The sequence below is a fragment of the Anabrus simplex genome, chromosome 7 (genome assembly GCF_040414725.1).
Source record: "Anabrus simplex isolate iqAnaSimp1 chromosome 7, ASM4041472v1, whole genome shotgun sequence".
Lineage (NCBI taxonomy): Eukaryota > Metazoa > Arthropoda > Insecta > Orthoptera > Tettigoniidae > Anabrus > Anabrus simplex.
Genome location: NC_090271.1, coordinates 219512281 through 219536010, shown reverse-complemented (window position 1 = coordinate 219536010; position 23730 = coordinate 219512281). Strand labels below are relative to the sequence as shown.

General features: G+C 38.5%; 1 protein-coding gene across 6 annotated transcripts in view; it reads right to left on the bottom strand.

Moving 5' to 3' along the window:
- Ge-1 (Enhancer of mRNA-decapping protein 4 homolog Ge-1) overlaps window positions 1-23730 on the bottom strand; it is a 320261-nt gene that overhangs the window by 159301 nt on the left and 137230 nt on the right. For all 6 annotated transcript variants that reach the window (XM_067151567.2, XM_067151568.2, XM_067151563.2 and 3 more), the window contains 2 exons: window positions 10743-10954; window positions 10498-10638 (listed from right to left, as the gene is read on the bottom strand). In XM_067151567.2, the coding sequence (XP_067007668.2) occupies window positions 10498-10638; window positions 10743-10954 (353 nt within the window). The remainder of the gene's footprint in view (window positions 1-10497; window positions 10639-10742; window positions 10955-23730) is intronic.

The following is a 23730-nucleotide window of genomic DNA, read 5'->3' as shown; positions in this document are numbered from 1 at the left end:
TTTCAGTCCCTGTACTTACCACAGCAAAATATTGCTATTGATGAAAGTCTGACTCTGTGGAAAGGGCGCCTCTCGTTTCGGCAATACTTGCCACTAAAGGCCTCAAAATTTGGCATAAAAACATTCGAACTGTGTGAGTCAAGTACTGGTTATTTGTGGTGTTTTCTTGTATACACAGGGAAAGGAACTCTCATTGAATCAACTCTTATCACACCCGAAACCCCGAAAACTGCAGCAATTGTCTTGAAATTGTTAGAACCTTTGTTAGGCCGCGGACACACCTTATGGATGGACAATTACTACAATAGTCCAGAATTAGCGAGGGTTCTAAAACATCATCATTCAATGGACTGTGCTGGGACACTGAAACTGAACAGAAAAAACGTTCCCAAGGAAGTAAAGGAAAAAAAACTTAAGAAGGGGGAAATAATAGCTAGGCATTCTGGGCCCGTCACTGTGCTAAAATGGTGTGACAAAAAAAATGTTACGTTCGTGTCCACATACCACAATGAAGAAACAAAACGTGTTACAAAGAGGGGGAAAGAAACAGTAAGGCCTTTATGCGCGATAGATTACAACTAAGGCATGGAGGGCATTGATCTCAAGGACCAGTTACTACATATGTTTTTAGTCGAAAGAAAGAGAACTACTAAATGGTATATAAAGCTGTTCAAAAGACTGTTGAATGCAACCGTCCTAAATTCTCTAATAATATTCAGACAAGCCACAGGGACAAGCATTGAGCAGTTATCTTATCGGATTCAGCTGGTAGAAGGTTTGTTTACAAAATACGCCCGCACGGGCGGGGAACAAAACATTCAAGACCGGCGCGCATCAGATAATACAGTTCCAAGGTTGCAAGAAAGACATTTTATCAGGAAATTAGCACCAAAAAGTGTGAAATCCAAACCTCAGAGACGTTGTATCGTGTGTTCAAAACACGGCAAAGAGAAGACATCGGTGTACTGCTGCCAGGAGTGTGACGTGCGTCTCTGTCTCGAAGAGTGCTTCGAACTCTATCACACGAAACTAAATTACTAAGGTAATGTGAAAAATTATGTAATTATCTGCATGTACATAGTTCTATCATAAGGAATTCCAAATTTCGTGAATATCGTGCTACTCTTATACTTGTAGTAACGCTTTAAGTGAATCAATGTATTTCAGACGCGCGTAGTTGAAATCTCAGCCAGCCGCGGGGAAGGAAGCTCTTTAAATGGCTGCGACGCTGAGGGGTTAAACATTGTAAATGCACCTTGTTGGATACATTTCGGAAATAGTTTTTTCCATGGCATTTGGAAGGTTTAAACTGTGAATCGAGGTGATTGCATGTATTAATGGATCTTACAATACTTTGTGACGCGGCAAGTGTTTACATTTCTGAAGTACGAGAAAAGTGCCATGGCGGGAAATCGTACAAGGATAGTGTCATAGAAAACTTCGATTTTAAGGGCATCGGTTACTTTCTGTGTAAATACAAGGCATCTAAATGCATACAGTATAGTAATCCAATTAATAAAGCACTTGCACATGGGAGACAGCATAGATTTCCTCCTCGTCTTTGAATCGTGCTTTTTTTCCTTTCTTTCGTTGCGTGAGGTTATGTTTAGCAGTCAGATATCCGAGTGCATTATTTGAATACTGTAAATGCACCTTCTTGGATACATTTTGGAAATAGTTCTTTTTTCATGGCATTTGAAAGGTATAAACTGTGAATCAAGGTTAACTGCATGCAGTAATGGGACTTAGAATATTTTGTAACGCGGCAAAGGTTGGTACTTCTGAATTGCGAATTGGCGGTTAATTCGAAATCACGTAATTCGAAGTCCGATTTTTTACTCCCAACGACTTCGAATTAACGAGGTTTTACTGTAGCTCTATGAACCAAGGCCTTCCTCTACTTCACTTTCACAGAACGAATAATGCCAAGGTCCAAAGGCTGCAGGTGACTGGTGCAGTTAGGAGGAAAGAAAACCACTTTGATATTCAACAGGAAAGATGTATCCAAAGGATAAGCTGGACATCTGCCTATCACCAGGACTATTTTCCTTCCTGCCGATCCCACCTTAGCAACCAAGCTTTGCAAAAATTTTAGAAATATCACCAATGTCATCCACGCATTTTTGTTAAAATCATATTTACATGGGAGTGTATGGGTGTTCTTGAAATATCTTGGAGAATTTTCCAGTTATTAGTGGGGATAATTATTCACTCCTGTCGCTGTTGACACATAATGCTGTCAGTCTTTCTTTACCTTTTCCCTTCTTTTTCTTTTTTTTCCTCTGTGGCATTTTTCCCTGCAAACACATAATGCTGTCAGTCTTTCTTTACCTTTTCCCTTCTTTTTCTTTTTTTTCCTCTGTGGCATTTTTCCCTGCAAACAGCAGGGATGGGAGCAAATTGTGATGCTTGTTGTTTTAAGGGGCCTAACATCGAAGGTCATCGGCCCAGGGAGCAAATTGTAAAACACTCCCGTTTCATCAGCGTTAAAAATATCCTTAGAATCATATCCTGCAAGAAGTCAGGGCAAGGTATTCTTTTTCCAGTACACAACTATATCGTCATTAACTTCCGCACTCTCGCCACACGTTTTGGAATTCAAGCTTTCTGTTTAAGTATGTTCCCGTCAATTGGAGCGTTCTCACTCCTTTTTCCCTCGAACTATTTCATTAAAATGTTTTCAAATTCCTCATATGGCGAAGAACGAATGTTCTTCCAGATTTTTGTCCCAGAACGGCACTCCACTTCCAAGGCCAGAATAGCTTCCTTCAGCTTGACCGGCATTGAGGGTGCCATTCATATTCTTTTTGCCATCTGTGACAAAGGTAATTGGCTATCCCTTTCAATATCACTAATGATGTCGATCTTTTGCTGAAGAGTCAGCTTCTTACGTTTAGCAAATATAATGAATGTGGTCCACTGTTCTCACAGTACAACTCTTACACAGGAACAAATGTAACTTATAGCACAACTTGCAACAACACAGAAACAAAAACAGTGAATGACAGATATTCTTCAGTCTGCACCCTCCACATGATTCTTAAGCAGCGACTGGAGCTGTAAGACGGAAATGCCTAGCCAGTGTAACAGCGCTACGGCTGTAGGTTAAGGCAACTGACCTCACTGGAGACATACCACTGAGCTATAGTTAGTTAAGATTCTCTTTTTTCAGATAATGAATGGATATAGGATATTTAGTTTCACTATGAGATTATTTATACATTTTAAAATTTATTATTATTATTATTATTATTATTATTATTATTATTATTATTATTATTATTATTGTCCGTTTCACCCTCTTTGGGGTACGATAGATCAATCAATGGTTAGTGAGTCGTGTTTTCCTGTCCTCCCAGTACTTTTTCATTCTTTCAGATCTTGCCTTCCTCTCTTCTTCAGAAATTCTGTACAATCGCTTGGGCTTCACCCTGTCCTGAAACCTCATTTTATCTTTGGTTATTTTCTTTGCAGATCCATCTACAAGCATCTCTTCTGTAATTTGGAATTCTCGTAGGTCCTTCTCAGTTTCCTTAAACCAGTTCGGCTTGGTTTTCTTATTACGGAAATAGTCGAAGATTCTTTTAGTTATCCTTTTCGGATCCATTCTTAGGATGTGGCCATAGAAGTCAATTCTCCTTTTCCTTATTGTGTCGGAAATCCTTTCTGATTTCCTATACAGAGTTTCATTGCGGATGTGTGAAAGTTCGTTATTATGAAATTTGGGGCCTAGAATTTTTCGTAGAATTTTCCTTTCCTTTATAACTTTTCCATTGGACCATGCATAGTTATAGATTGAGTTTCTGCAGCATACAGGGCTTCAGGCTTGACTACTGTATTATAATGTCTGATCTTGGAGTTAAAGGAGAGGGATTTTTTGTTATAGGTGTCTTTCGTAAGCTGGAAGGCTGTTTCTATTTTGGTTCGCCGAGATTCCATTGCTTTCTTCTCAAGACCATTCCAACTGATCCATTCACCAAGGTATTTGAAATCTGGGACGATCTCTATTTTTTGTTCCCCCACTTTCGAATATTTTGGAGGATTCTTAATGTTGGTTATTATTTTGGTCTTTCCAAAGGCGATTTTGAGACCTATCTTCTCTGCTTGCTTCAGCAGTTCGAAGGACTGCTCCTTGGCTTCCTCCCACGTCTCAGCTAGTAAGGCCATGTCGTCTGCGAAAGCTAAACATTTGATCTTGATACCCTTGTTTACCGATCCCAATCGAATTCCACCACTAGTTGTCTTATCCCATTTTCTGACTACCTCCTCCAAGGCACAATTGAACAGTATGGGGGACAGTCCGTCACCCTGTCGGACACCAGTTTTGATCTCAAAAGGAGCCGACAATTCTCCCATGAATTTGACTTTGGAAAATGTATTGGTGAGAGTTTCCCTGATGAGGTTTGTTGTTTTGTTGTCTAGACCGAATTCTTTGAGTACAGAAAGGAGACTTTCCCGGTCTAGTGAGTCATACACCTTTTGGAAGTCAATAAAGGTGATGACATATGTTTTTGCCCTAGATTTCTGGTATGCCATGAGATTTTTAAAGTTCAGGATTTGTTCCGGACAGGATCTCCCCTTTCTGAATCCCGCTTGATATTCACCCAACTGATGATCTAACTGTGGTTCTGTCCTATTAAGAGAATATCTTATGTGTAATATCCAAAAGTGATATGCCTCTATAGTTGGTGGGGTTCATTTTATCCCCCTTCTTGTGGATCGGGTGGATGACGGCCATCTTCCATTCTTCTGGAATTCTTTCTTTGACCCAGATTTCTTCAAAAACTTTTTGTAGGGATTCTATTGCTTCCTTGTTGGCATTCTTCCAAAGTTCGGCTGTGATCTGGTTTTCTCCCGATGCTTTGTTGTTTTTAAGGCTCGAAATGATCTTTTCTAGTTCCTCGAAGGTTGGCGGCTGTGAGTCAGGATTGGTATTTGTTGGGACATTAAATGTCATTTTTTCTACCGGCTTTTCACAGTTGAGGAGATTTTCAAAGTAGTCGGTTAGTATCCTGCAGTTATCAGTGTTGTTATGTGCTATATTTCCATTCTTGTCCCGTAATTGTATAGTCGGTGGCTTGTACTTCGTTGTTCTCTGTTTAAAGATTTTGTAGAAACTTCTTGTCTTGTTTTTGGTGAAGTCGTCATCTATTTGAACAAGCATCTGGTTTTCGTAAGCCTTTTTAATTGTTTTGAATTTTTTATTGACCATCTTTTTGATATTCAAGAAATTTTGTCTATTGCTTTCCGTTCGTTGCGACTGCCTTTGTGCCATGCTTCCTTCCTTTGTTTCAATAGATCGTCACATTCTTCCGATCACCAAGCATGTTTTTTAACTTATGTTATAGGGGCAAATTTTTCGGCTTTTGATAATAAGTTCTATTTTATTTGATCCCAATTTTGTTTGTGTATATCCTTTGTCGCAAGATGGTATTCTTTTGAATTTAAAATTTTCTCTGGGTCATATCGTTTGCTTGTGTGTTTAAGGACCTTGTCTCTCCTTCTGGGGATGATTTTGATCTTTATCTTCGACATATAATGGTCTGTCTAAATTAGCTCCCCTGAAGACTTTGACATTTTGTATTTCCCTATTGAACTTCCGTCTAATACCACATGGTCCAGTTGAAATTCACCCAAGTTAGGATTTGGTGAGATCCACGTTTTTTGTTTTCTAGGAAGCTTTTTAAAAGCTGTGGATTTCAGTATCATACCGTGGGCTTGGCACAACTCTATAAGTCTGACACCATTTTGATTGGTCCTGTTATGCGCTGGGTATTTCCCGACTACATGTCGATACTTTCTCTCCTTCCCCATCTGGGCGTTGAAGTCTCCCATTAGTATGATGTTGTGTTTTTCAGGTACCCTTTGGATGACATCGTCCAACTGATCCCAAAAGAGTTCCACTTTCTCCTTGTTCTTTCTGTTGTCCTTATCTTATTATTATTATTATTATTATTATTATTATTATTATTATTATTATTATTATTATTATTATTATTATTATTATTATTATTATTATTTAGCACAGATATTGGCAAGCTCCAGTTACGACCTGATAACAGCATCTAATGGGAAATTAGATCAAATTAAGCAAGAAATCATATCATTATGAAATTGCATACAGACAAATAAGAAGAATTATAGTAATGTTATTGGCTTTTATGTCCCACTAACTACTCTTTTACGGTTTTCGGAGACGCCAAGAAAAGAAAGCAAAAGAAAAGGAAAGAAAAGACTTACCTCGGCTAACAGCGACAGCTATTCTTTATTGCTACTGCCGAAAGAATCACGGCTGTTGCTGTTGTCCCAGCTTGCTTCTCTCCATAGCCCTTTCAAACCGTGTACGCACAATTGTGCGGGTTCGTATTTTATTTATCCCTGACCGTATTTGACGTTTTTCGGCACTAGGCCGGACTGCAGTGATTGTGCGGGACACGTGGCGTGTATTTCAATTGTTTTTAGTATGCGCTTGACCACCAGGGCGAAGGAAGAAGAGTTTAAAAAGCACAGTTGATTGGCGAGATGGAGGGAAGCAGTAGTGCCAAAAGTAAGTATTTATTTATTTATTGCATTTATATTAATCTAGAAGCTTTACTGAATATTGGAATATATTCAATGAAGTGTGTATATTGGTTAGTGAACGTAAATTTTGAAGATACATCATGTATGTGATACGAGGTTTTGAATTTTGATACGCACAATTGTGTGGGTCGTCCTTTTTTTCGGATGTTAGTTTTTATTTTGTAAAATAAACTATAAATATGTGTATTGAGGAGCATTTTAGTCAGTTTTTGACATACAAACAAAAATTCACACCTCCAGTTTTCTTTCAGGTCTGAAAGGGATAGCAAGTCATCTTCGCTGCCTTTTAACGCACTTGAGATCTGTTTTCTTGAAGCTATACACAATCAATTTCGGAGAAACCATATCTTAAGCACATAATATCCACTCGCAAAGCACTTCAACAGTTTCCAAATCTTGCAAATTCTTGCAAATTCTGTTCTTGCAAATTTTCCACCATCCAGCACAGATAGAGTTCCCGCATATTGTCTTTGAAAGGTATGTTAACAGAAACATCCAAGGTTTGAGGTACAAATGTTAGCCCACTAAGAATCACAACCAGATCAGTTTTCTTGGTTTGCAGGAATTTGTGTCGTCTGTTAGGTGGCCAAGAAAACAGTCCAACACAAGGAGAGCCTAGATGCAAAGGAGCGACCCTGGCAGATTTTCGCAGACTATTTGAATCCAATCTCGTACAAGTGATGCATCCATCCGGCCTCTCTCCTGGACGTAAACATGGATCCTTCAAGGAAATTTCACTCAAGGCATGGTTTTCCTTTTCAGAATGACAAAGCGCATTTTTCTGGCATTAGCTGTTACAGTAAGTGTAACTATAAATCTCTGTTTCTCACTACCAGTCGTTCACACAATGAAAATAATTTTCCTTTCACATCAATTGTTCGACTCAGGGGAATATCGAAACTGATTGGCATCTGATCCACACTGCTGACTTGGGAAAGCAAATGGTCTTGTCTTTATGCTTCTTTACGACAAAAGAATTAAAAATTAAAATTAAACACTTTTTTCATAAAACACTCGTCATTCACTGGCATAATGATGTTCTCTGTAGAAGAGAGGGGTCATTTCTCCCCATAAAATGTATTACTCAGCCTCTGCTTACCTTATATTTTGTCATGCTGATACCACGTGTTGCAGCTATTTCATGACCCTTAAAATATACCACTTCATAGCAAATGGCAAATCCATCATAACATAATTACATAGGTATTACACAAGGTCTTGTTCTACTAACAGAAACTTTCCACATTTTGATCAACGAAATACTTTTTGAGACTTATTGGTAGCTTGAAGTGCTGTATTTCTGTTTCCACCAATCATCATTATCATCATCATCATCATCATCATCATCATCATCATCATAGTAGTACAGTTCCAGTTTCCCAGGTACTGTTAATGAGCCTCTTCCACTTCCTCCGGTCCATATACAACTTGTCATGGAGAACATCATCCACTGTCCATCCTCTGGACACTGAATACTTTGGGCCTGCTGCCCTACTTCAGTATACTTCAGCGTAGTTTATCACAGCGACCTTAAAGCAGGCAGTATTACTTGAATACATGCTCACAATGCCTTAACAATCACTATGGTACCGCAATAATCGCATCGTACAGCACAAAACAAAAGGGAACTACCAAAGCTGAGCATCACTGCATCAGACTAGCACCAACACTTTAATCAAATTATTTGTGGTCATGTAACACAAACAGCGCATTTCTCAGTCCTGAAATTCCAGGTTTCACTGATGATGCTTGTTGTTTAAAAGGACCTAACATCAAGGTCATCAGCCCATTTCCAGGATTCAAAACACAGAGGTTGCAATTATGACATGTATATTGCAAAACATGCCCTGAACTGTGCAAAAATCATTCGAGAAAACAAACATGTAAAATACGAAAGTACTCCTTTTAACCACATTCAATTTTAAAAATCAGGGTGCGTGAATTACACATAGACGTAAATTACTTGAGAAAATACAATATACCGTATAATCCTGAATACCACCCGCACTTTTTTCCCCAAAATATTGGTTTTAAATCTTGGGTGCGGATCGTATTCAAGCCGTTCATTCTCGTAAATATTTACTACGTTTACATGGAGTATTGAAATAGATTTGAATATGGTTACCATACTCAATATACCACATGTAAATGGGCATTCAGGTCTTATTGTGTTTTAGTTGCATTCTAGCAAACAAGATTGATTTTTTCTCAATACGGTTACAGTAGCATGTAAACGCGAAATGTAAGGTAATGAAATAACTTAAATCAAAGAATATGGGTAAATACACGGTAAATATGAAAGCCGCTGCTGTGGTTGCTCGATCATCATTTGTTTCATAAGTGTTGCTGGCATGCTGGGTGCACGAATAGCTGATCTCGCGTGATATCGTACTTTGCGAGAGTAGAGACTGTTGGCTACGGAAGACTACCTCGCTTACATTCGAGTTCCGTATCTGTCCCATGAAAGTGCTGTCTCGATAGTAAGCGATGGATTCAAAACGGCATCTGCGGTCATTTACTGTGCGTGAGAAATTTAAAGTTGTAAGCGAAGCTGAAATATACGGAAATCGTGCCGTTGGCAGAAAGTACGATTGATGAATCGTGTATTCGTGATTGGCAGAAGACTGAAAAACTTCTAAAAAGTAACGGCGATCACAGTGTGTTCCACAGGCGGTGTAAAGTGTTTCTGGAAATTGAAGAACGACTCCACAAATTTGTGATAGAAAAACGTGAGTTAGGATATGGTGTTTCCAGTGAAATGTGTCAATTGGAAGCACTAGAGATCTCAAAAGAACTCAAAACACAGGGGTTTACTGCAAGCCGCGGATGGATCCAAAACTTTTATCAGAGAAAGGGATTGTGCATTCGGAGACGTACGTCTATTTCACAATGTCTTCCTGGGGCATATGAAGAAAAATTAACGTCCTTTCAGCATCACATTATTCATTTGAGGAAGCAAAATTCTTATTTGGTCTTGCAAATTGGGAATGCTGACCAGACACCTGTCTATTTTGAAATGCCGTTGGAAGATACAGTGGATACGAAGGGTCTAAAATGGGAACCATCAGAACAGGTGGTAACGAAAAGCAACGATGCACGGTAATGTTGTGCCTATTAGCGGATGGAACCAAAGTCCCTCCATATGTCGTTCCGAAAAGGAAAACACTTCCAAAAAGAAACTTGCCGTCCGGTGTTACTGTTAGAACATATGAGTCCGGCTGGATGGACAGTGCGTTAGTCGAGGACTGGGTGAAGTGTGTTTGGCAGCGTCGCCCGGGAGCTTTGTTACAAAACTGAAACATGCTTGTGTTGGACAGTTACTAAGCACATACAACTGATGCCGTAAAAGATATGAGGAGGAAAGGAAAAACCGATCTTGCGATAATTCCCGGAGGACTCACTTCTATTCTACAGCCGCTGGATGTGCGCATGAACTGGCCTTTCAAAACTTTCACGCGTTAATACCAACCGGATCAGTGAAAAGGGCTGAAGTGGGACTAATATGCAGCTGGTTCAAGACCGCATGGGCACGCATTCCCAACTATCCAGTGTCCAAAAGTTTTAAGAAATGTGGAATTTCAAATTCAGTGGACAGTAGTGAGGACAACTATTTGTGGAAAGATGCCAGCGACGAAAGTTCCTATGGTGAAACTTCAGATGACAACAGTGAATTGTGAATGATCCGAGTATTGGACCGATTTTATTTACGATTTTTGTGATGATTTTATTAATCATAAGCTGTTTGAATTTATATTTGCGGTATATTTGAAGAAAATTAAATAGGTATGAAAGTTATTTGATTATTTTTTTCCGTATTTTGCCACCTCAAATTTAGGGTGGGGGTCTTATTCGGTGGCGTGTGGTATTCAGGATTATACGGTATTATCAGTTCCCATACTAGATAATATTCCACACCTTAGGTGAAGAGCCTGCAAGTGTCCGGACCTCTTCGTTGGATGAAGATATGAGACCACCAATGATCGTCGGAGATGCAGCCAAAGGAACACCAAGAATTCTTTGAACATGCGATGATGAGTTGTCCGAATGGTGACCTACCTGCAAAAAAGAAATTTAAAAACTTGTTTAACACTGATTTCAACAAATGAAATTATTGTGCTTGTCTATTAAATAGAAATGTTGACAAGATTATCCTTCCATACCAATGGACTCACGAGCTCAGTTGGACTGTCCTTCTTTGCTGGAGAGCTGAAAGCATCAGGAGTCATTAAATTCAGTTGCTGTTGACCACCACTTCGATTAGCTGGCTGCTGAGATTCTGAAAGATGGTTTGCAGTGAGGTCCTGGATTGTGCAATCAGGGTCTCCAACAGATTTTCCATTCAATGATAAGTCTGAGAAACCATCTCTGAAAACTAAACAGAAAATTCTATAAAAATGTCATTCATTCAGATAATCTTTAAAAAAAAAAAGGGCAAGTGATAATACAGGCTGTCTAGTAATTTTTTGTTGTTATTATTATTATTACTATTATTATTATTATTATTATTATTATTATTATTATTATTATTATTATTATTGTTGTTGTTGTACCGGGAGGTACACCTCTACGCCGCACATTTAAATCTTGCGCCTTAAAGAACTCCTCTACAGGAGAAACAGTGAACTTGAAACTGGACCAACTTATAAATTTCCTCTGAAGATGTCACTACAGTAATTGTGAAGCTTCCAGTACTGTGTGAATTTCTACTTGTTTTTGTTTCCATTCATCAAGAAGTTTGGACATTCTCTCATAGATGTCACACCAAAAAAGAAACTATGCTCATGCACCCTGGTGCGAAATGAAGGAACCTTTAAGAAATTTCGTATTCATAAGTTTTTCCTTACTAAATTTTGTTCATTCATCTTTGGGTTGGCAGTATTTATCTTTTCTTTCCGCCAGTTTTGAATTTAGCCAATCAAGAATTTCTGTAATTAATTTTCAACCAATGCCGTATTTCTTCTTCGATGTTGAGTGTAAACTTTTCATCCACCAATAAAAATGTGAGGGTGTGGCAGTTTAATTCGTAAAAGGTCTCGAACTTTCCCTGAGGGTTTATAAACTGCAGATTTTCTCGTCTCTTGGCCATTTGATCGTCATCTAACTTAGTGTGTGTGCCAAGCAGGGGGCGGGAGGCGCCTCTTTCTTCAGGCAGCAGTTCTTTGGCAAAATGGCCAATTAACATCTTTATTTCTCGCTAGCTCTGCAGTTTAACCTGAGGGAAAGGTTCGAAACCTCAACTACGTAACTAACTTCTCTAAAATGTAAATCTCCGTTCGGCTCATGTAAAATTTCATAAATCTTTAACTGTAATATGGGTATAGAGAGTGATATACCCTTCATCTTGGTTTGAGGTACCACATTTGTTTCTGCAATGTATTACAGTTATTTCTATCCGCGCTACCTCAGTAGATTGGGATTAGCCCCTGTTTCGTTGGCCAAGTGCCCTATAGGTCTTTAAATTTTTTGTGGAGCTCAATCTACGACTCCATTCCAGTTGTACTCGGGCCGTTTATTGAACCTGTTCTGTTTTACTAAGGCCCCGTAGGTTGGGTACTAGATACCTCTGTGTAATAAGATTGCTATTTTGTAAATAGTGCCTTGTAAGGCCAGTGATTATTAGGCTTTCACATTGTGTTGCCTTGAGTAGGCTGGGAATACTGAAAGCACGTCAGCTCTTTGGAAGTATTGTAAGAATGCCTCTGGGACGCTTGATATTGTAAAATGGAAGCAAGTGCTCCATGTATTAGGGGACTTCTGCACTTTGAACAAATTTGTGCTTTTGTAAAGTTGAGCTAGGAGCTCAAAATTGTAAAACTAGGGGCTTGTAGCCCAAGAGTGTTAAAATTCTGAAGTCTTCGATCTTTGTAAGTCTTTTTTCTAAAATGCTATGTCATTGTTATTTCACTAAGTGAAAAGTTGTTAAAGTTCTGTTGTTTTTCAAAAATATAACCTTTGTTAAAATTTTAAATTAACTTTGACTTTGTAGTTAGACCCATTCATCCTGGCACCTTCTTTCACCTCTGCTGGTCCACGGGTAACCCCGTAACAATTATTATTATTATTATTATTATCCAACACAAATTAACCCTACTTTACAAAGTATTTTAGGGTTATAGTTGAAACATACAATTATAAATTAAACATAATGATGGTAATTTACAGAACCAGTTTACGAAAAATGCGATGAATGAAAATGAGGAAATGTCTGTAACAGCATTTCTGTATGAAAATATGGTATAGTGGTTGTAAAAGGTGAATATTACAGAAGTTCAAATGAGAATCCAAATCAAATCTTGCTTGTAAACACGGGACAATCAAATATTAAACGATCAACTGTTTGAGTAGACCCACAAAAAAAGAATAGTTCGAAATACATACATACATCATCATTATAGACTGTTATGCCTTTCAGCGTTCAGTCTGCAAGCTTCTGTGAATTTACTAAACGTTGCCACAATCCTCGATTTGCAACTAGTGTTGTGGCCTCATTTAGTTCTACACCTCTTATCTTTAAATCGTTAGAAACCGAGTCTAACCATCGTCGTCTTGGTCTCCCTCTACTTCTCTTACTATCCATAACAGAGTCCATTATTCTCCTAGGTAACCTATCCTCCTCCATTCGCCTCACATGACCCCACCACCGAAGCCGGTTTATGCGTACAGCTTCATCCATCGAGTTCATTCCTAAATTAGCCTTTATCTCCTCATTCCGAGTACCCTCCTGCCATTGTTCCCACCTGTTTGTACCAGCAATCATTCTTGCTACTTTCATGTCTGTTATTTCTAACTTATGAATAAGATATCCTGAGTCCACCCAGCTTTCGCTCCCGTAAAGCAAAGTTGGTCTGAAAACAGACCGATGTAAAGATAGTTTCGCCTGGGAGCTGACTTCCTTCTTACAGAATACTGTTGATCGCAACTGCGAGCTCACTGCGTTAGCTTTACTACACCTTGATTCAATCTCACTTACTATATTACCATCCTGGGAAAACATACAAACTAAATACTTGAAATTATCCACCTGTTCTAGCTTTGTATCACCAATCTGACATTCAATTCTGTTGAATTTCTTACCTACTGACATCAATTTAGTCTTCGAGAGGCTAATTTTCATACCATACTCATTGCACCTATTTTCAAGTTCCAAGATATTAGACTGCAGGCTTTCGGCACAGTCTGCCATTAAGACCAAGTCGTCAGCATAGGCCAAACTGCTTGCTACATTTCCACCTAAGTGAATCTCTCCCTGCCATTTTATACCTTTCAGCAGATGATCCATGTAAACTACGAACAGCAAAGGTGAAAGATTACAGCCTTGTCTAACCCCTGTAAGTAACCTGAACCAAGAACTCATTCTACCATCAATTCTCACTGAAGCCCAATTGTCAACATAAATGCCTTTGATTGATTTTAATAATCTACCTTTAATTCCATAGTCCCCCAGTACAGTAAACATCTTTTCCCTCGGTACCCTGTCATATGCCTTCTCTAGATCTATGAAATATAAACACAACTGCCTATTCTTCTCGTTGCATTTTTTAATTACCTGGCGCATACTGAAAATCTGATCCTGAAAGCCTCTCTGTGGTCTGAAACCACACTGGGTTTCATCCAACTTCCTCTCAACGACTGATTGCACCCTCCTTTCCAAGATGCCAGTGAATACTTTGCCTGGTATATTAATCAATGAGATACCTCGATAGTTGTTGCAATCCTTCCTGTTCCCTTGCTTATAGATAGGTGCAATTAATGCTTTTGTCCAATCTGAAGGTACCTTGCCAACACTCCACGCTAATTTTAGTACTTTATGAAGCCATTTCATCCCTGCCTTCCCACTATACTTCACCATTTCAGGTCTAATTTCATCTATTCCTGCTGCCTTATGACAATGGAGTTTTTTTACCATCCTCTCCACTTCCTCAAGCGTAATTTCACCAACATCATTTTCCTCCTTTCCATGAGCTTGGCTGTTTGCAACACCACCAGGATGATTTCCTTTTATATTGAGAAGATGTTCAAAATATTCCCTCCACCTCTCCAGTGATTCCCTGGGACCTATTATGAGTTCACCTGAATTACTCAAAACACTGTTCATTTCCTTTTTCCCTCCCTTCCTAAGATTCTTTATTACTGTCCAGAAAGATTTCCCTGCTGCTTGACCTAGCCTTTCCAGTTTATTACCAAAATCTTCCCACGACTTCTTTTTGGATTCAACAACTATTTGTTTCACTCTGTTTCTTTCATCTACATACAAATCCCTGTCTGCCTCGGCCCTTGATTGGAGCCATTTCTGATAAGCCTTCTTTTTTACGTTTACAGGCTGCTCTCACTTCATCATTCCACCAAAATGTTCGCCTTTTCCCATCTTTACACACAGTTGTTCCTAGGCATTCCCTTGCGGTTTCTACTACAGCATTCCTGTATGCCACCCATTCACTTTCTATATCCTGAACCTGCTTACTGTCCAAGAGTTCGAAATATGATTTGAAATTTCCATGGCCTGACAAATTGTGTTACCTCAAAATTTGGCACCAAAAGTTTGCACTAAAGTTGGTTGTAAACTGTGGGAAAATATATTCTTCTAGTAACAGATCCATTTGAGGCAGAGGTCCAAAGGAGGTTCCATTGATTCAAGATATGTTCTTTCATTTGTCTTCTTGCATAGCATAAGGGAGAACTGTCATACATGACTTCCAGATTTGATTGAGCAGCAGCTTTTGCTAGTTGATCAGCTCTCTCATTTCCGATGGATCCATTATGTCCGCGAATCCAGAAAATGCAGATACGACGGTTTTGGTGAGCTATAGTTCTTATAGCAACTGCTAACGGGTTCATATTATATTTGTTATATATAGACATCAACACAACTTTGCGAGTCACTGAGTATTTGGACCCTTTTGATGTTGTCATGACACCACTGTATTGCACATTTAATGGCTAGTAGTTCCATCTGAAAGACCGAACAGCAGGAGGGTAGTTTATACTGCGCTGTAAAAACAAAGTCCTTACGGTCGTTGTTGATGTACAAGAGCCATCTGTATAAATGACGCAGTCATGAGTGTCTATGCATTTGTTACAGAGAATCTTCTAGAACAATCTTGGATGACCAGACTGTAAAAAGTGGCATTGTTGTTCTATAACAGTGTTGATGATAGGCTGAGGCAATGGCCTATTTATCTTAAGTAATGTCAGTTCGGCTAGTCTAACTGCAGTCAAAAAGAGCAGCTCAATTCCAGAAATAATAAGTGCTGAATCGGTAGAAGTTGTCCGGTAAGCTCGGGAGATCTGGAGCGCAAAGCCTCTTTGAATTTGCAATAATTTATTCAGGGCCCCAAGGTAACTAGAATATAAGGTAGGCTACTCCGGCGGTTGAAGCTTCCATTGGCTGGAGCACTCTGATGTCACGCGGTATGAACGATAGCGAGTAAGGTACAAAGTCGCAGTACAGCAAGCCTGTGAGTTCTCGTGCCTGCGACACATCTTCTCAATCTTTCATCAAATAATAGTCTGGTTTAGTCTGATTCGATAAGTAACGGCACTTCCAATAGATTTTAAAACGTGAAAATGCGTTAAATTTCATCACTTGCTGAGCAGGTAGAACATCAACTATCAAATACATGACATATATTACGGTAAGAAATAAAATATTGCCATGCAACTCAAAATAATTAATTTATTTCCTGACGAAGTAAATATTTAGGTCAAATGGCATAGGAAAATATGCATCATATCGACCTCTTTATGGAATTACTGTATATTAAATTATTAAAACGTGCGTGTCAGGAGACTTAATTACTTGTTGAACCAGCCCAAAACTTAGCCTTCTTATTGGCATATTTTCTCAGTGCTAGCTCCTTACTCTTTGCATTAAAATGCCATATCCTAATAAATGTCCTGGTCCTTACATAGAGACAAATTATTTTGTCATGGAATACTGGAAATTTTGACTTAATAATAGAAATAAGAGTTTTCACGTTTTTGCATCTGGATACAGTCTTACCGTGAAACACACCAAATGAAATTTCGAACTGGGCTATATATTTTAACCACTCATGACTGGGATGTGTGAGGCCCCCTTTTGAAATAACCGAGATCCAGTAACAGGTCTCTTCTCGCACGACATTTTTGTCTTTTTCTTCGTATTTACTGTATATTGGATCACGGATAATGTATTATTTCACGAGCTTCGAAATATATTCAGAAATATAAGTTATTAGCACATAATAATGTTAATGTGATTGGATTTTACGTCCCACTAACTATGTTTTTGAGCACCTTCACCACCGGACTGAGACAGGATCGAACCTGCCAAGTTGGGCTAAGAAGGCCAGAGATCTACCATTTGAGTTGCTACTCAGCCCGGTTATTAGCACATAATAATTATAGAAAATATGATTTTCATTCAGTCATTTATATCTGACAGCTATTTACCGTACGAGCTGTAATAATGGAGATATTCAAGAGTTTATTACAAAGTGATTCAATAACCAAGCATTGCTGACGAGGAAGTATTGTTATGCCATCACAGTAGCAAACTAACTGGCTATAATGGTTGTTGTCGTTATTGTCTTTATAATATGCGAAATAATAATAATAATAATAATAATAATAATAATAATAATAATAATAATGTTATTTGTGTTACGTCTCACTAACAACATGAAGATTTACAGTTTTCTGAGACTTGAGGTGCCGTAATTTTGTCCCACGGGAGTTCTTTTACGTGCCGACAATTTATAGCACCACACACGTTTCCATAATATGTTGACTGCATTTTAATCAGTACAGTGGTTCTACTTCAGATACTGACAACACGAACACTGTTCACGTAGTGAACCACTATAAAATTATTATGTATCCGTGATCCGATATACAGTAAATACGAAGAAAAAGACAAAAAGGTCGGTCGGTCACTTGCTTTCTTGGCTTAGAATCCTCTACAAGAAAGTCCGTGATGGCACATACCTATTTCCAACCAGCTGCCCTCTAGAAGCGATTTTATGCTACAGTCCGCCGTAAAAAATATCACTCCTTAAAATTAAATAAATATTTCAATATTATCCTCGAGTTCCTCATCAAAATAAATTGTTTGACCTCCTCCAGTATTTTATAAGGATTACAATAACCTTGTCAGGGCATTATTTGCATGAATGGTTCAGAAGTTATGACCATTTTAGACTATAGTGGTAATACGTGTCAGCAGGACGGGCGACCGTCGTCTCGTATCACATGACGTCACGCAGAAGGCGGACAGGGAGAGAAACAAGTGACCGCGATGCGGGAAGAGACCCCTCTGTCAGGGCTCATTTCTTTCCCAGTGTGTTTCGGAAAGAAGAGGCACAGTATAGAACCAGTGGCACAAATGCCGTATAATAAATTATTTTAAGTAGTTCTGAATTCAGTCCCTATGATGGTCTGGATGCAACAGTTAGTCCCTGTAAAAATTTACTGGCTTTAATTTTTAAGTTGTTGAAGTGAGTTCTGAATGTGAGTTGTTTGTCCAGGATATTGCCCAAAAATTATAATTGATCCTCAATTTTATCTGATGTCCATTCATAATTATTCTTGGTTTCTTCTGTTTTCTTCTTGTGAAAATCATCGCTTTGGTCTTCATTGCATTAAATTGCAGTTTGTTAGTTTCACCCCAATCAAAAACACTTTCAAGGCAGAATTTGTTTGAAAGGTGGGATCTCTCACATTTTAAGCTTCAATTAGAAGAGCATCATCGGCACAGGCAATGACCCAACATCCCGTTGGAAGAATTAGCTGTAAGAGGTCTTCATAAAGGATATTCCAGAAACCAGGGCTACACGTTGATCCTTGCGGACAGCCTTAGGAAACATTTTGTGGAGACTGCTGTTCCAGTCGGAAGCTTCACTCTTCGTTTACGAAAGTAACACTGAATTAGTTTACAGAGATTTTTTGGGTATTGTTTCTCCTTTAACTGGGACAAAATTTTGGGCCACCGAGCACTGTTAAAAGCACCACCTATGTCCAGAGATACTACGGCAACTTTCTTCATTAAAAATATACCTTGGATTCATTCTACCAAATCAAGAACAGCATCTTCGGTTGATTTCTGAGGGGTAACACCATACTGATTGGAACTTAGAAAACTATAGAAAAACATGTGATACATAACTCGATCAATGAATAATTTCGACAAGGAAGAAAAAAGAGAAAATGGGAGAAATATCTGGAACAGTTATTCCAAGATGACATGAGGAGAGAGGAACCAGAGATGTCAGATACAACAGGACCAGATATCCTAGTAAGTGAAGTGGAAGCGGGAATACAACAAATGAAGGAAGGGAAAGCAGCTGGGCCAGATGGCATACAAGCAGAATTTCTCAAACTGCTCAGTGAGGAAAAAATAAAAATGATCACAAAAATATTCAACAACATTTACTCATCAGGTAAAACCCCTCCAGAATGGTTAAAATCAGAATTTATTGCTTTACCTAGAAATCAAATGCCAAAGAATGTGGAGGACTACCGTACCATCAGTTTAATGAGCTATCTGCTAAAATTATTTCTTAAAGTGATACACAAACGGATATACAGTATTTGTGAAGAACAGATAGCGTCCAACCAGTTTGGGTTTTTGAAGGTAGTTGGCACTAGAGAAGCAATATTTAGTGTACAGGTACTGTTCCAAAAATGTAGGGAAATCAACTGTAATGTATTTGCATGCCTCATTGATTATCAAAAGGCGTTTGATCGCGTGATTCATGAACACCTGATAGACGTACTCAAGAAAACAGGAATTGATGGGAAAGATCTAAGAATAATAGCAAATTTATACTGGAACCAATCTGCAGTCATGAAAATAGATCAAGACCAATCTGAGCAAGTGAGAATACGCCGAAGGGTCAGGGAAGGATGTATAATTTCACCGATACTCTTCAACCTGTATTCTGAGCACGTATTCAAAGAAGCCCTATTTGATGTGGAGGAAGGAATTTCAGTGAACGGTGTCAAACTCAACAATTTGCGCTACGCAGATGATACAATTGTCTTTGCAGATACGATGGAAGGGCTACAGAAGTTGATGAACAAAATTTCTGAAACAAGCAAGAGATATGGTCTGGACATCAACACTAATAAAACAAAATTGATGATCATCAGTAAGAAGAACATCCGAGGCGTGAATCTTTTCCTCAATGGAGCAAGTATAGAGAGAGTTTCACAGTATTCGTACCTGGGTACCATCATTAACGAAGCATGGGACAATTCGCAAGAGATAAAGTGTCGCATTGGAAAAGCGAGAAGTGTTTTCAATTCAATGAGCTCAACCTTCAAGAATCATGCTATGTGTTTTCAGTTTTCTTTTACGGTGTGGAAACATGGACGCTTACAAAAGCCACCACTGCTAGACTGGAATCATTTGAACTCTGGCCATACAGAAGAATTTTGAGTATATCGTGGACTCAGAAGATTACAAACGTTGAGGTTCTACGCCGAGCTAACAAGAGACCAGAGCTGATCAACACTATCAAGTGTCGTAAACTACAATGTTTTGGACACATCATGAGGAATCAGAAAAGGTATGAGCTGCTTCAACTTATCCTGCAAGGGAAAATAGAAGGAAAAAGATCTCCTGGGCAAAGAAGAATTTCCTGGCTCGACAACCTTAAAACCTGGTTCAAGAAAACATCTGCAGAACTGTTCCGAATTTCAATGGATAAAGCCCGAATAGCCATGTTGATCACCAACTTCCGAGGTGGACAGGCACGCTAAGAAGAAGAAGAAGATCTTTACAAGCACAGGTAAAAGACAAATCAGTCTAAATGATTTGGGAGTAAAATTAACTACAGAAATTCCCTTTGGGGTTATTTTAACAAGTGCCATTTTCCAAGAACTCGGAAAATGGTTTAGACCCAGCCATTTGTTGAACAGAATGACAAATAAGGAAGGAAAGCAGTAGTGAATGTTTTTTATTATACTAGCGGACAATCCGTCCCAGCCATGAGCTATCTTATCATTCTGCAAAAGGATAATATCTCCTTTTGAGAAAATGGTGCATCATCTTCAGTATCAGGAGGAATTTATGAAACCTTTTAAATGATGCTTGTTGTTCTGAGTCATCTTTTTCATCTGAGAAGAATGTATTTATCAGAACGTTGGCAGTATCAGCAAAATTTTTTGTGTAATAATTTAAAGATGAAAATTTACCACACTATTCAAGGAATCTTCACAATACATAACCCATCATGAAGTCATCTAATTTCCTAGCTATTTGCTTTACATCGCACCGAAACAGATAGATCTTACGGCGACAATGGGAGAGGAAAGGCCTAGGAATGGCAAGGAACTGGCCATGGCCTTAATTAAGGTACAGCCCCAGCATATATTTCCTTGAGATATTAGTGGAGATACACATATTTTTTCGAAGTTCAATATCATAATGAAATATGACTAGATATATAATTTCATAAACTGTATTTCATTCTTTTAAAGTTTACAAGCTTTTGTCAGGAAAATAAAGTTTATGTGGCAAAACTCAAACTAAAATTAAACTATTTAGAGAAGAGGGATACAGAGAAGTTTTTTCCTGATAATAAAGAAGCTAAATACAGTAGAACCCCTTTTTAACAAATCTCAGGGGGATTTGATATTTCTTCCTTAAAAACGGGTTTTCCTTAAAACGGAGTTCAAAGAAAATAGGCTATATATCACAAGAAATAATAATACATTTATGTCTGTAACTAGTGTAAAGTCAGGAAATAATAAATGAACATGTTAAAAATACTAAAAAGTAAAATTAACACAATAACAGAAAATATTTACAAAACAGCAGATGTAACAAAATTCCTTAGAGGATCATTGGGAGCAACACCTGCAGCAAGGAAAAGAGAAATAGGTATTACTGACTAGCAGTTTTTAACAGAAGGAACTGAGAGCTAAAATGATTTTAAAGAGATTTGTGAAAAATAGAGCATGAGAACCATGAGAATAAGCATATTAAACTTCACTTTCTGAAATAGTACAGTAGTTTGCTTCCTCTTTCCCAGATGTCTCACGGAAAGAAGTTTTCTCTCAATTTGGTGGAGATGATGATGATGATGATGACGACGACGACGATTCTTCTTTTTCTTCTTTCTTCTTCTTCTTCTTCTTCTTCTTCTTCTTCGGTACTTTGTCTTTTTGCATCATCACAAAGGTCTCCAACATCCATCTGTGGTGCTAAGGTTAGGATATCATCATCACAAGTAACAATTTCTTCTAATGTTGTGGCACTCGAGTCCTTTGATACAAACCCCCAATCTTCCCTAATGTCATCAGTAGTGTCATCTTCATTAAAATCTTCTGAAATGGCACCAAAACCAGCATTGCCAAAGCAGTTTTGAATAGTGTCCGTTGTGACTAGTTGTCATGCTGCTACAAACAAGTGCATGGCTTGGAGTACATTCAATTTCATTTCCTCATTTCTTCCAAAGAAAGAAACAGGTCTTTGAACCAGGGCCTTCCTGTACTTCACTTTCACAGAATGAATAATGCCAAAGTCCAAAGGCTGCAGGTGACTAGTGCAGTTAGGAGGAAAGGAAATCACTTTGATATTTCATAGGAAAGATATATCTGAAGGATGAGCTTGACATTTATCACCAGCACTATCTTCCTTCCTGCTGATCCCCTCTTAGCATCCAAGCTTCTTAAAAATTTTAGATATATCTCCGATGTCATCCATGCATTTTTGTTAATATTTACATGGGAGTGTACGGGTGTTCTTGAAGCATCTGGGATTCTTAAATTTTCCAATTATTAGTAGGGGTAATTTTTCACTCCCATCCCTGTTAACACACAACAATGCTGTCAGTTTTTACTCCCTTTTTTTTTTTTTGCCTCCGTGGCATTTTTCTCCATGAACAGCATATGTCTTGGGCAAGATCAAATTGTAAAATACTCCCGTTACATTGGTGTTAAAAATATCCTTAACATCATATCCTTCAAGACGTCAAGGTAACGTATTCTTTTTCCACTAAACAACTGTATTGTCATTAACTCCCGAACTCTCGCCGCACATTTTGGAACAAAAGATTGTGCCGCTAGAAGCATGGAAATCGACCAAACCCAGCTTAAGTGTGACTTTGAGCTTTTTGTTTAAGTATGTTCCCGTCAAATTGGAGTGTTCTCGCTCCTTTTCCCCACCAACTATTTCATTAAACTGTTTTCAAGTTCCTCGTACGGCGAAGAACAAATTTTCTTCCGTATTTTTGCTCCAGAACCACACTCCACTTCTGCAGTCAGAACTGCTTCCTTCTCCTTCATGATGCCAAACAGCGTAGAGGGTGCCAAGTCATATTTTTTTGTCATCTGTGACAAAGGTACTTGGCTATCCCTTTCAACATCACTAATGATGTCAATCTTTTTGTTGAAGAGTCTTACGTTTAGCAGTCATAATGAACGTAGTCCGCCGTAACTCGCAGTACAACACTAATCACAGACGCAAATGTAACTCGTAGCACAACTTGCAACACAGACACAAAAACAGTGAATGAAGCTGCAGATATTTTTCAGTCTGCGTGCTGCACGTGATTCCTAAGCAGCAATTGGTGCTGCAAGATGGAAATGCCTAGCCGGTGTAACAGCGCTATGGCTATAGGTTAACACGTTCGCGGCCGCTCGGATATCGGCAACCATTACCGTGGTACCGTAATACATTTTTTGCTTAAAGGACTTCATTTCCGTGTCCTCATGCATTTTAGATTATTATTTTAATTATTTCAATATTATTTATGTGCATACGAGTCATGACGCACACGCTGCGTCAGCGGCACTACCGATGAGTTTTTCGCCTTCGGTGCCGTTTGACGCAGCGTGTGCGTCATGACTGGTAATGAAGTGGAGCGAGGAAAATAATGTTTTATTCGAACGCAGAACTTCTTTACAACAGAAAAATAAGTTTTTGAACATTTCACACAAAGATACTGTGCAATAGAATCTTATTATTGCTGTGTGAACAATGTATAGGCCTACTCACATTAGGCCTACTCCTTAAGCTGTACAATGTAACTAGTCAAAACAGTGTGCTACATTTCAGTGACATTTCCTCGCAAAAATAACTTTTCTGAAGATGCGTTACATTCAGTTAAAATGTTATTCAGCAAGTTGTAATCTGCAAGCAAGTGAAAATAATCAATGGGTTTC